The sequence below is a fragment of the Zerene cesonia genome, chromosome 11 (genome assembly GCF_012273895.1).
Source record: "Zerene cesonia ecotype Mississippi chromosome 11, Zerene_cesonia_1.1, whole genome shotgun sequence".
NCBI classification, from domain to species: Eukaryota; Metazoa; Arthropoda; class Insecta; order Lepidoptera; family Pieridae; genus Zerene; species Zerene cesonia.
The window spans coordinates 5,885,026-5,898,867 of record NC_052112.1 but is presented as its reverse complement, the minus strand read 5'-3'; the positions used below and the strand labels follow the sequence as shown (position 1 = coordinate 5,898,867).

Below are 13,842 nucleotides of genomic sequence, written 5' to 3'. Positions count from 1 at the left end.
TTTTTTTTTCATGTAATGTCAAGCAAACACTTTCTAACGAAACAAGTTTTCGTGAACGGGTTAAACACTGAGTAGTTGGAATTGAAATGGGAACAAATTCTTATGGGCCTTTTCCATTGCGCTCTATTTTTATGCTTATTCTGTGCTAGTACTTAATCTGTGTCACTTCTGTTGTTGTACGCTGTGGACTGTGGTTGTCAGTTGTCACCAAAATTGTCATTTGTCGGCTCGCAAACTTGCTGCTTGCATTCGTTTGGATATTTTTTTAACATAAAAACATAGCTCTTGAAGTAGTGTAGTGCCTTGTTCCATCTTTTGTTTTGTATGATGCGATATTAGTGCAGGTCGCTAAATTTTTATCTTTATTTTCAATAATTCGACTCATTTATTATGGTAGGTAAGTTTATATTTTATTCATAAAGCACGTACATAACATTTCAATGGGCTTGATTGCCACTTTTGGAATACTATAAATAAATATGACAGTGTTCGAGTTTGAAGTAAAATGAAAATATTCAACTTACAATTACCTTATTAAATTACCCTACCTATATTTTTAATTTAGCTCAGATGTGTTCAAGTGTCATTTCATATATGGCACATTATTTTCCTGGCGAAATTAAATACTGCATCTTTAAAGTTGATTTATTCTCGTTAGCATAATTTAAAAAAGTAATGATGTTTTTTTTATCGTTAAATAACAAATTTATAATTTTTTATACATGCTCATACAATTTAAACCTTCAGGCAAGTGGTGAAGATAGTATGTCGGAAAACAGCAAGTTTGCTCTTCCTGTAAGCAGTGATGGCGACAACAACGTTTTGTCGATGATATATAGATTCTTCAAAAAGGTAGTACTTATTTATCATAAATAAAAAAAAATAATTTATATGTATCCTATCTATTTATGAGTTTAATTGTCTTTATACAATGTCCATATTTTATTGAATATCAAGACTATATAATTAATATTAGACATACACTTTTACATTATGTATTCCATATAACACTTGTATTCAATTCAGTCAAGGTTCATGTGATTCCCATTGCCATATAAACACAGTTCAAGTGGTGAGTCATAGAAGACCTTGAAATGGTTTGAACCAATGCTTATTCATTAATCAGGAATTCAAACCATTATGATACTGTACTTAAATGATAAACAATAAGAGTATGAGAATAATGTTAACTGAAAACACCATATTATAATTTTAAAAATGAAATGTACTTATTAAAATCTAATAGGATTTTTAATGGACTGTTTTCATAAAAATAATTTCTGAAATTTTGTTAAAAATAAATTTTCAGTTATATTATATAAATATAAATATTTTAAAACAACACAGTAAATACAAAATATCCCTTGATCAATTCAAACACACACTATATATTAGATTGTAAAATATTTATATTCTATTAATGGCTAGTAATGTCTTATTGATAATTACAATTGTATTTAAGCACATTATCTTTTTTAGGTTTCAATTGTTGGGGCAGTATACTTAGTTGGGTATATGCAATGGAGTGTTGCTTGGCTGATTGGACCAGTTATACTTTCCGTCCTCAGGGACCAATGGCGTAGAGAGAATGAGTACAGACGAAATATAGCTAAAGTCGCAGCTATCTCTTCTGAGAAGGATGTAGTTCTTGCAAGACTGGATGATTTACCTGCCTGGGTATATTGTGTTTATTGTATAAATTTTGCTATGTAATAATTTCAGACTTATTTTGATTGATATGGAATTAATAAACAAGTGATAAAATTTACTAGGAAATGTTTTTTGATATTTGATCAGCCAATAAATTATTTTTTTATATACATTACAGTCTTCAAAATTAATACTGAATTGCTAAAGTCTTCTATTTTCATTTCTAGGTATTCTTTCCTGATGTAGAACGAGCTGAATGGTTGAACAGGGTTAGTATAACTAAACAAGTGGTTATATAAAATTGTGATTTGTTTATACTTCAATTAAAATAATTGTTCAATGTGTTAGATTTTGCTTCAAGTATGGCCCAATGTAAACCACTATGCCAGAACATTACTCAAGGAATCTATTGAACCAGCTGTGGCTGAGAGTTTAGCCAATTATAAACTGAATGGGTTTAAATTTGAACGCATGATCCTTGGGACGATTGTAAGTACATATATATTTTTAAAAATACTTTATTTATATAATAGTAATTTATTACTGTTATTATTATAAAGCTATTGTATTTTAATAATTGTTGTTAAGTAAGTAAAATGTAAGTTCACTAATTGATCTAGAATACAAAGATAATACTAATTAAACATGATAATGGTGAATTAAGTTGTAATAAACAAATTTGAGACAGTATTATATTATGTTTACAGGCACCAAGAGTTGGTGGCGTTAAGGTATACGATAAGAATCTTTCGAGAAATGAAATCATTATGGATATTGACTTGTTGTAAGTTTAATCTCTTATGTACTTTATGAATAATGAGGTAAAGTCATAGTGGTGATAACGGTTTCTAGTTAATTCTATGCTAATATGGAACTATATATGTTACAAAGGAAGTGGTTAATGATAATGAATTTTGATATTATTTTTATTATTCTATATAATATATAAATTCAAACTTAAACAAATTGTGATAAAAAATTAAAATAATTTTAATAATTAATATGACTAATAATTTTCCGTTTTTTAATATAATTACAGCGTGCCCCCGACTTTGTTCGTTTGTGTGTAGATTAAAATTCAAATTAAATCCTTCAAAACTACATGTTGTCGAAGACTAATAAGCTATATAATAATAGTAGTTTCATCAAATTCCAGTCCAGAAAATTTTGCGTGAAATCCGGTAAACAGACAAACTTCACATTTTTTTGGCTAGTGTTGCATTTTTATATAGAGAACTAATGAAATTTTAAAATGTTTCCCTGTGACAAAAAAAGACCAAAAACAATTTTATGTAACATAAATTGAAAATAAAAGGGAAAGTCACTCCATGTCATCATGACTGTTAAGGTTTATTTTACTTTTATAGTTATGCGGGTGATTGCGACATCTCGTTCGTCCTTCAGCGTATTAGAGGAGGCATTAAAGATCTGCAGGTAATGAAATGTGCCCCCGCTCATAAAAAGTTAAAACTGACGAGTTGTTTATACATGCTACATCGCTATTGCTAGTAGGATTAAAATACATTGTTTGTTTGATAGTCAAATATTGCCAGAAGGTGGGTGACACACTTCTAATTTAATAGTTTTTTCATGTTTTCAGCTTTGTATAAATAAAAAAATATTTCATGATTTTTTTTTATCTACTATAAAACTTAAAAGTATATTTATTTAATAATTCATGTATTTAAGATTCACGGAATGATGCGCGTTGTTATGAAGCCTCTCATTTCAAAGATGCCATTGGTCGGTGGCCTTCAGGTGTTCTTCCTCAATAATCCGTCAATTGACTTCAACCTTGTTGGAGCAGCCGATGTTTTGGATATGCCAGGCTTTAGGTAAAAATATTACAATTTTTGAGGATTGTTTTTAGTTTAGCTTGGTAGAAATATACATGATGTATCATGTCTCTGCCATGTTAAGCTCACACAAACAAAACTGGAAACTTAATGTGATAAAATACCTACTATAATTTGGGAACAAATTAAAATTGAAATTTGGTTAAGTACTAGTTTTTCCGTAACTGTTTTTGATGGCTTAGAATTATCATCACATAGATCAAAATTCAGTATTAGTTTGGTTTAATTTTATTTAATTCTGAATCCATCAACTAATCTTGAAATAGTGATAATTGATGTCGAAATATTACAGCGATATCCTGCGTCGTTGTATTGTGGAACAGATAGCGAGGATGATGGTGCTACCTAACAAATTGCCGATAAAGCTCAGTGATGAAATACCCACTGTAGATTTGAGGATGCCTGAACCTGAGGTACATATCATTTTAAATATAATGAATTCTAAACAATATAAGATCTCTTTAATGTAATTATTATTAATATTAATAATGAAATAATCAGAATAATACTTTGTTTTTATTTGTTTTAGGGCGTTCTTCGAATCCATTTAGTTCAAGCTCAGAATCTCATGAGAAAAGATGTATCTATGATAGGTAAGGATTAACTGATTGTAAATAAAAATTTGCGTGTATTTTTTGCTTATTAATTGCTCATACATACAAGATTATTTAAGATATATTTTGTGTATAAATATTCAAGTAAACACATAATAGTAAATGCAGCTATAATGTATATTTATATGACGTCATCAACTTATACATATATTTATACTTATATACGTATTTATAGTCTTTTCCCCTTTTGTCGCGTAAGTTTGAAGTAAAAAAATGGAAAATTCATTAATTCATTAAATAATAGAGTAGGACTATGCGTCATAAAAATAAGTCCCAAGTTGTTAAATATAAGATATATTTTCCGTTCACAGGAAAGGGTAAGTCTGACCCTTACGCCATTATAACGGTAGGAGCCCAGCAATGGAAAACCAAACATATTGATAATGATGTTAATCCTCGCTGGGATTACTGGTGTGAGGTAAGTTATACGAACCATTTTCTTTTCTTCACATTTAACTTCTCATATTATGCACTGGTAATGGGTAGTGCACTTTAAATAAGATAACATTAATTCTTTTCTTACCTTAATAATAAATAGGAATGCTTTGGAACCTTCTTTCAAAATTATAGATACTAGAGTTCTCTTTTCTTATTTCTTCATTATATAGGTGAGTAAAGTGTTCTCTTAGTTCTGGTTTTTTATTTTATACTAAAGTAATATTTTGATCAGTAATTCTCAATATAACGAGAGCCTGATGAAAATTATCTATATTTGATTGTGATTAATATTATTATTAGTGTTTCGAAATGCTTAGTGCTAACATTCCTTGATATTTTCTTATTCTATAGCATGCGTCTTTAGTTTTATTAGTTTCGCATTATATGCACGTAGAATTATTTCAATTATTGTTTGAATATTTAAATATTTTTCATTAAGTTAAATGATTGTAAGAAATTTGATTTATCTTTTTTAACGAGTTCTAAATTAAATTCGAAAAATCTAAGCCCGATTTATATAAATTTAGAGAAACGATAAAAAAATTAATTCTTCTTGTAAATTACCTGTAAGTAAAATATATTCTAAATATTTCTGTGATAGATATTTAGTATTATAAAAATACTACTGTGGAACTTTTATACAAACAAATCTAAGTTTTAAATATACTACACATGAGCTTTCCTTTTTAATTTATTTTGGCATGCGCACTTTCTGTTTCATATTATAGGCAAAGCATGAAATAAAATTAATGGCATAATGGCGGTTGCTTTTACGAACACGATGCCTATCTTTTCTTGTGCAATTGGTTTCAAAAATATCGATATTCATCATCCACACCCTTAAACTGACAAACATAATTTTTCAAATTAACCGCATATTCGATGTGAATGAATCGGTGGCATTATTTTCAATTCGAATTCGTGAATATGATTTTGTTCTCACATGTAAAGGCTCGTGTAATGCAATCGTTGGGCCAAGCGTTGGAAATCGAAGTGTTCGACAAGGACGATAGCAACAATGATGACAAGTTGGGCAGGTGAGTGGCGGTGTCGGTAGGTAGCGGTGAGGCTAGGCGCATGATCGCACCGGGGCTTGTAGCGATAGATATTAGATGTTAGTTTAATCGCTTTTATGTAAGAGAAAAGATGTTGTTTCATATTTTTTTAGCATAAAATTATTGTTTAAAAGCCATTTCGAACAATTTGTAAGATAATAATAGCATTTATTAGAGCAAATTAAAGATGTCACCAGACTTCGAATATTGTTTTTCGAAATACACAATCTCTTTTTTTCTTACACGCTTAAGCTTAGTCCGCTCTAAGAAATTATAGATTATAATATATATATATATATATTATAAGCAGATAACAATATTCATTACAATGTCATCGCTATAATTTCTTAAAGCAGACTTAAATTAATGCAACGCTTTAAAGGCTATATGTTTTCTATTTTATTTCTGGGTAGGCTCTTAAGTACAGGTGAGATTATCCATTATATATTGAACTTTTTTAAATATTAACGATTCGATAATAAATGTTTATATTGTTTCTTTTGTTGTATAAGCCCATTCAAAAATTAAGGTCAACGTGTTGTATACAGATTTTTACAATAAATATGAATTCAATGTTTTATTGTCCTGTTGTAAATACCTAAAAAGTGGGTGGATGTTGGGGCCTGTTAATAATTTCATATTGTGGTTTGTCCGAAGGCGATTATAAGCTCAAGAAAGAGCCAGGTGCTGCAGTGCGAGTTGTGGGACTGGGATCCGGGGATGGGCATTCAGAACGATGATTACCTCGGCAGGTCCGTTACGAATTTAGCGACGTCCCTTTTGTTTTGTTTGCGTGGTTATTTGTACATCTTAGCACTTCTATCACACGATAATTTTATAAATTTACCATTTTTTAAACATTTCATTCTTATTTTTGTACGTCGTATACATTAATATAGACAATGATTTATATGAATTCAACAATGGAAGGAATGCAGGTGCTAAGATGTTTTTCACAAATGTATTAGTTGTGCGTGTGGTATTTTTTGCATTTACAAACTTATATATTGTTATATGGGTACATAACGTGAGCTACAGGGACTAATTATTAATTATTTTTTTTACTAATATGTGTTTATGTGTACAACACACTTTCATTTCGCTTATGTATGTACGTATAATGTGACTGATGACAGTCAATCCTGAGAGACAGCGCGACGCGCGCTACAATTCAGCTTTACGACTGGGATCGCGCTGGGAAGGACGAAAACCTCGGCAGGTCGGTCGCTGTCCCACACAGCGTATTCTATCCACAACTGTCTTGATATCACAGTATACTTCGGCTATAATGCGACATTCATTTCATGGAATGATATTTCATAAGTAGTGACACTTTGGAGTTGAGTTTTAGGAGAATGGCACGAGAAGATTCAGCTGTGTTTGCGATTTACTAGTATTTACTGTTAGGTTACAATTTAAATTTTATTTAACACTTTGGTATTTAATATGGAAAGTTTATAAAACAAAAGAAAGTGCACAAAACTCAAAATCACGATATATTAAATGTTGTACCTAAGGCCTAAGCACTAATTTCCACATTTTAATCAGAGGTGTATGTAAATTGTAATATTTATTTCAAAAACGATAGTGCATTTTGTTTATACAATTAACATAATTGTCGTTACAGTGGGGTTTGAGGAGACTTCAATAGGTAATGAGTGTAGCATACGTTTTTAGTTAATTAGCAAGACACTTGAGTTTCCCGAAGAATTGCATCTGCTAAAAAATCCACCACGATATTTGTACACGTACTCATTTCCACTAATTACTACTAACACGTTTTTTTCACACCGCTCCGCCTACTAATCACTAACACCGTGCTAATAAATTTTGATGTACAGCAGCTTGGAGTGTTCTTAACATTTTTAACAAATATATTAAGTATTATCTGAAGAACTATAATTCTTCGTATGAAGTTTTTAACTTAGAGTACTAATATAATGATCAGGGAAGAGACTGGCCTCTCAATAAACATGTATTTAAATGATTTAGTTGAAATAATGACTTATTTTGTTTTTTTTTATAATGCATTACATGCAATTTTTTTTTTTATAATTTAATTTAATTTTTATAATTGCATAAGTATTTTACAGGTGTTCGTTGGATATCTCACAAGTAGTACGCGCTGGTCGCCTCGATACAGTAAGAAGAAACTTTTAAGTTTATAATATTTTTATTCTTTCCTGTGTTTTTTATGACATGAAATGAAATCATTTTAATTTACGTTTTAGTGGCAAACACTGCAACAAGCAAAACATGGCAAGGTCTTGTTGCGCCTATCGTGGCATCGCCTTTCATCAAATTTCTCGGATCTACGTGATGTAAGATTTTTTTTTATTGTATTCAAAGACTCTTATCAATTATAATAAATCACTCGTTACAGATTCCTATTAGATTCTTCATTATAACGTAAGTTATTACTTTACAGGCTCTTACGGAAACTCAGTTAATAAAGAATGCTGAGCTCAGTTCTGCAGTTCTGTCCGTATACATCGACTCGTGCAAAAATTTGCCTGTGAGTGTAAATCGTAATTTTCTTTAAGAAATCGAGAAATAATTGTATCAATTAATTATCGAGAAATGGTGAAACACTATTTAACCGTGTTTTATTATAAATATTTAATTCGGATCCTTGTTATTTAACAACTTTTTCCCTTTTTTATTTGAATACTAGCTTTCCGCCCGAGGCTTCGCTCGCGTAGACTTAATTTTTTACTTCGTGTACTTTCAAATGAAACTATTTTTACGACTTTAGAGGCAGTCAAGGATAATTTTAACAAAAAGCCTATTTTGAAACGTCCGTTTTAATTTTTAAGACCTAAGTTTTATTTTATATGTTTTACACATTTTAGAACGCTCGAGCTCAATCCAAACCAGATCCATACTTGCAAGTGACAGTCGGGAAGAAAACGGAAAACACAGCGGTCCAGATGAGAACCGACAGCCCCGTGTACGAGATCGGCCACTCCTTCCTCGTGCAACACCCTGAAGTTGATCTGCTCGATATAAAGGTAGGCATAGGTTTTAGAAGACGCTTTTGTATTATATTGATGATTTCTTCACAAGTGAACTAAAATTACTCTAAAGTCTCGAAATTACCGAAGGTTATATTAACAAAATATTGATTAAAGGACTATTTCAGAACATTGTTTTTTTTTTTGCTAAAAAATTCTTATAAAAAATAATTTTATGATTTACTGTAACTACAGGTTCTAGACCAAAAGACAGGCAGTTCCCTGGGTCAGCTTACTTACGGAATAGCGGCCTTGCTGAAACAAAACGATCTCACCATGTTAACGCAGCCCATCAGCTTGCAGAAATCTGGACCAGAGTCCAAAATACTATTGGCGCTTCAATTAAAGGTATTTTGTATGTCTTAACATGAAAATTTTAAAGTACTATTGTTATGGCATTAAACATAATTTTTTTACCTGTCCCACACTTCCATTCTTATTATGGGTCTACATTGTAAGTCTTACCGGCAATGGTCTTGTAAAAGCTAGTTGTTTTGTGTGTAGCTATATGGATTCCAATTGTAAACTACAAATTTGCATTTGTAGATTCTCAAGGAGGCACAAAAAGAAGCGGATTATGAAGAAGAAGCTCCTCCCGCACCGTCACCGGAGCCGGTCCCCGCTGCCCCCGCTGAGGTCGTGGATGCCCCGCAGCCTACTAATGGTGATGGTAATTATAATTCCTTTAAAAATATCCCAATTTGAATGTTTCTTTAGAAAATTTCCGTAGTTTTGTAACATTGTTTTTCTTATTATTGATGTTAATAACAATTTTTTATCGCATAAGTAATAAATATTTTTTGTTTTGCGTGTGTGTGTGTGTGTATAAACTGGGCATTTTATGCAGCTTACTATCTCCGCGCATAACGGTTAATAGTGGCATTCTATTCTAATAGACAAGGGAAGTTTTTATGAACAATGTTATAAGAGTGTTGATATAGATATTTAAAAATCTGTATTTCTGTACGCAGCCTCTCAAGAACCCGTTCTAATATGCGCAATGACCTGTGTAACGACAGGTTTATACGATTTTCGCAAGGGTAATGAAAGTCTGTATTTTCAGTGTCTCCTCCAGCGGCGGAATTGAAAAATATCGAAGACGGTTCTGAAAAATCGATTCCTGTTGAACAAATCACACGAGAAATCGGTAAAGTATAAATATTATTAATTATGATTAATTGAAAGAAAGTCGTCTCTTTATTGTACACTAGCGGTCCGCCCAGGCTTCGCCTGTGGTACGTATATAGCCTGTGGTACGTATATGAGTGGTAACCTTCGCCAATAAATGGGCTATCTAACACTGAAAGATTATTTTTTGAATCGGACCAGTACTTCCTGAGATTAGTGCATTCAAACAAACAAACTCTTCATCTTTATAATACATTTGAGAAAATATTGTCTTTGCAGATATTCCACAAGAAAGCCAACCTCCAGTGGAACGTGAAACTCCGAAACTTGTCCATAGAACATCATCTCTGACCACGTAAGTTTTAATATTAAAACATTTTTTGAGTTACTTTATAAATTACCAATGTACGCTATTTTATTTATTACTTTGCAGATCCGCAGGTGAAGCCGGTTTAGGACGCATCCTGCTGTCCCTTCGTTACAGCATGCAAAATCAAACACTTTATGTCGTCGTACATAAAATTATGTAAGTTTTCACATAATTTTTCATGATTATATAGTTTTAACTGATTATCTGTGTAATAAATAATTATAAATGAAATTAAAATTATCGTTTTAATTTTAAAGTACTGTATGTATTCGTAGGAATATACCGCTGAAGGACCCAACTAACGTGCCAGATCCATATGTCAAATTGTACTTACTACCTGGACGCTCCAAAGACTCGAAGCGCAAGACTGTGGTAAGATTTTTATAATACCCGAAATATGCTTATGAGTGGTGCCGTTTTATATCAAGTATCAAGATGAGCTTCTAACAGAATCATTCACACCTATTACAACTAATTAACAAACTAGAACTTCTGAGTTGAATTCCTGCAGAAACCATACAAAGCCCCCTTACTACTCTACTCACGACTTGTCAATGCACCAATGTATAAAGGTACGAATATTGAATAACATACGTCAGTTGTGACCAGAAACCATTAAATTGTATGAAACGCCTATTCTAGTCCTACAATTTATTTGACATCCTATTGGCGCTTGGTGCAACAACAGGTGGTGAAGGACAGTTGCATGCCGGAGTACGATGAGCAGTTCGAGTGGGTCATCCCGCTGGCCGAGCTGCACTCGCGGCACGTGGAGGTCACCGTCGCCACGCACAAGGGCTTCCTCGGCGGCAGCCCTGTCATTGGACAGGTATATTATATTGACAAATTATTCTACAACGAATCGAATTCCGACTGTCGCACGATTCTTGTATACGTCTTCATTGTTCAAGGATCGATAATGCTGTGCGCGTTGTAACTAAGAATAGCACAGAGTCAAAGATCCACAACGCGAAATTAATTTTGTGGCCCTCATGAAGCTGATGAAATGAGGCTTGCCTGCATTTGAATGAAAAGCTATAAGTCTATAAGCCTTATTCATACTTTCATTAAACAATACTATTTATTATATGTAAAACCATTACTTCCTAATTGAAATTGACTATTTAGAAGTGACCTTTCTTTTCAATTTCTCTAGCATATGTGTACGGAAACTTTTGTGTTGCGAGTCTCACTCACCCTTTTATTTTTGATAAATAATTTTATTTATAATTTCAGGTGATCGTACATCTGAACGAGTATGATTTTAGAGAAGCGAAAACTTTGTGGTTCGACTTGTTGCCTGAAATGACACCCAGAGATTAATCTTACATTGATTCTTATGAAAGCTTCTGCTTATGAAAGAAATTAATTACTCTATTTAATTGTATTTGCTTATATTCTAAATAAGATAATTATTGTTTTTTTACACTTTTACTAAACCATAAGTTGTATTTCTTATTTATATAATTTTAATCTATCACTGTTAATGGTCTTGTTCAAGTTTAAATAAATGCCGAAATATCAAGATTTAAATATTGTCTAGTCAATATTAATTTACCCTTGTTATGTATTTCTTGCATTTGAATATATATTATTTTGTTATGTATAACAAAACAATTAACCTAACAAAATATATAGGCTTGAAATTTATCATTGTTATTTCTACAACATTATAGAGAAAAATATTGCCAAGAATATGCTTTTTAATTATTATTGATATGTCCAAACTTGTGCTTTTGTGTACGCTTTCTTATGAAATAAAGAATTTATAGATATAAATCATTGTTTTCTTTTGAAGGTCGGTGAAGATTTTTTTTTTTTTATTGAATTCCAAATGTATGTAAGATCATAAGATGAGATGGTGTGTATATTATGAAACTAAATTATCATAGTAGAAATAGTAACAGTGTAAGATGGACAGAAGAATATCACATTTTTGTCTCCATCTACTCTAGATCTTATCTTGCAAACATAAACACGATGTATCAAATCTTTTCTCAATATTAGTGTAGATTTATGTATTAATCATTCTGTATATTTATACATGTGTAACAATGCTGGCTAAGATGGGATTGGCAAATGTCACATGAAGAACTTTTAATTCTTGGACATGAAGGTTTCCTTCCCCTTATGAGCATTGATGTAATAGGCAATTTGATTATATCCTTATGAAGGTCAAATTGTTCAAAACTAGCTTTTCGACTGCGGCTCTATCTGCACGTTTGAAAGATAATTAACAATTGTTATTACATGGCAGATTTTTAATATACCATCTTATGGAATTTATAACTTTCAGAGTGATCCAAATATGCACAATTGTATTGAAAGCGTATAATAATGCATCTTGTTTCCCCATAATAAAAATAGCCAATGTCACTCTCCTAACTACAAGTGCAAAACCATTTTTTTCATTCAGACCACTGTATTGCGATGTTAAAGGAAAAAACTTTTATACTAATTTTATTGACATTCTTTTTAGGGTTTAATAAAATAACTCAGTTGTATAAAATAATTCTTATTATTAGTTTATTAAAGATACAATCAGAATTAACCCCTTGAATGGATTGTATTGTAATACAGTCTTTAGCACATTTCACACAATATTTTCTTTCTGCCACTCAACGTTCCAATGTATTTGGGGTAATTTTTTGGGCAATAATTTTACCATAACCGCCCCGTCCACCATCATAATCTGTCCGATATTCATCACGAACCTGCAACCAATTTATATGCAGAACAGTTCACAACTGGAAAATGTACTATTTATCAATAAGCGCAATATTTGCAACAGCCAATCCTGTCATAGCTTAACTAAATTATTAATGTTAATAAGTATTTAAAGAATATATATTTATGCATAATTTGCTATACCCTTTTATTCAACACTATCTTTACCTGTCCACCAGTTTTTCCACGACCATATTGTCTTCCTTCTATAAATCCTGCATCCCAGTCACATCTTATAATTCTATCGTCTAATCGAGTTCCATTTATATATCTGAAAACATATGATGTACTTGTTACATTTTATAGCAAATAATTTCAATTGAAATCATATTGATATGCTAAGTAACTATTAGAAAAGATTAAGTAGGGCAATAAAAACTTTGCTTTATTTGCTAGTTAATATAAGAAAATAAACATTAAATACCTCATACAGTTTTCAGCATCTGGTCTTGCATAATATTCAACAAAACAAAAACCACAAGGTGTTTTTTTGTATTTGTCTAACCCCATTATCACTCTACGTATGTCACCGCATCTTGAAAAAAGTTCATATATTTGTTCTTCTGTTGTGTAAAAAGATAAGTTTCCAATATACAATGTGGATGAGGCACGCAGTAGCTTTTCTTGCTCGCCTCTTGAACCCTAGACAAAAAGAACTGATTTGTGAGTATTCCACGGTAATGTATTGTTTGATATTTGTGTATTTTAAAAACAAAACCTTAAAATGTTGATCACGGTAAGAACTTATTTCGATGGAAGAGCTCATGGAGTCGTAGGTACGTTTCATTTTGAAATTATTTACAAGTACTTTGATACTCTTCTACCCTTACAAATTGATACTTATTGTTATAAGCTCATGAAACTATCCCCGAGTTCAAATTTTAAAAAATCTGCATCAAAAATAAATAAGGTTACTCAACATAAACGCTACGTTATCCCGTCAATTGACATTTGACAGTTATGAGTTAGGTCAATTATCAATATACTCAA

General features: G+C 31.5%; 2 protein-coding genes across 4 annotated transcripts; one reads left to right on the top strand and one right to left on the bottom strand.

The window, feature by feature from the left end:
* Positions 1–185: 185 nt before the first annotated feature.
* LOC119829972 (extended synaptotagmin-2-A) lies at positions 186–11,904 on the top strand. 3 transcript variants are annotated; one of them, XM_038352742.1, is made up of 24 exons: positions 186–393; positions 748–852; positions 1,480–1,677; positions 1,878–1,919; positions 1,999–2,139; positions 2,358–2,434; positions 3,018–3,084; positions 3,340–3,485; positions 3,799–3,919; positions 4,036–4,099; positions 4,432–4,538; positions 6,271–6,365; positions 7,707–7,755; positions 7,845–7,934; positions 8,042–8,128; positions 8,466–8,624; positions 8,823–8,975; positions 9,174–9,297; positions 9,691–9,774; positions 10,035–10,110; positions 10,189–10,281; positions 10,401–10,497; positions 10,814–10,954; positions 11,362–11,904. In XM_038352742.1, the coding sequence occupies exons 1-24, from the start codon at positions 391–393 to the stop codon at positions 11,446–11,448; spliced, it is 2,406 nt and encodes an 801-aa protein (XP_038208670.1). In that variant the 5' UTR covers positions 186–390; the 3' UTR covers positions 11,449–11,904. The 3 variants fall into 3 exon arrangements, with proteins under 3 accessions (XP_038208670.1, XP_038208672.1, XP_038208671.1); XM_038352744.1 differs by having other exon boundaries at positions 186–397; XM_038352743.1 differs by lacking the exon at positions 6,271–6,365 and adding an exon at positions 5,510–5,595 and having other exon boundaries at positions 188–393.
* A 720-nt stretch (positions 11,905–12,624) lies between these two features.
* Positions 12,625–13,808, bottom strand: LOC119830037 (nuclear cap-binding protein subunit 2). The gene is made up of 4 exons (XM_038352867.1): positions 13,571–13,808; positions 13,277–13,494; positions 13,021–13,123; positions 12,625–12,839 (listed from the first exon to the last, which is right to left on the bottom strand). Exons 1-4 carry the CDS (start codon positions 13,637–13,639, stop codon positions 12,744–12,746), a joined length of 486 nt encoding a protein of 161 aa, XP_038208795.1. The 5' UTR covers positions 13,640–13,808; the 3' UTR covers positions 12,625–12,743.
* Positions 13,809–13,842: the final 34 nt, after the last annotated feature.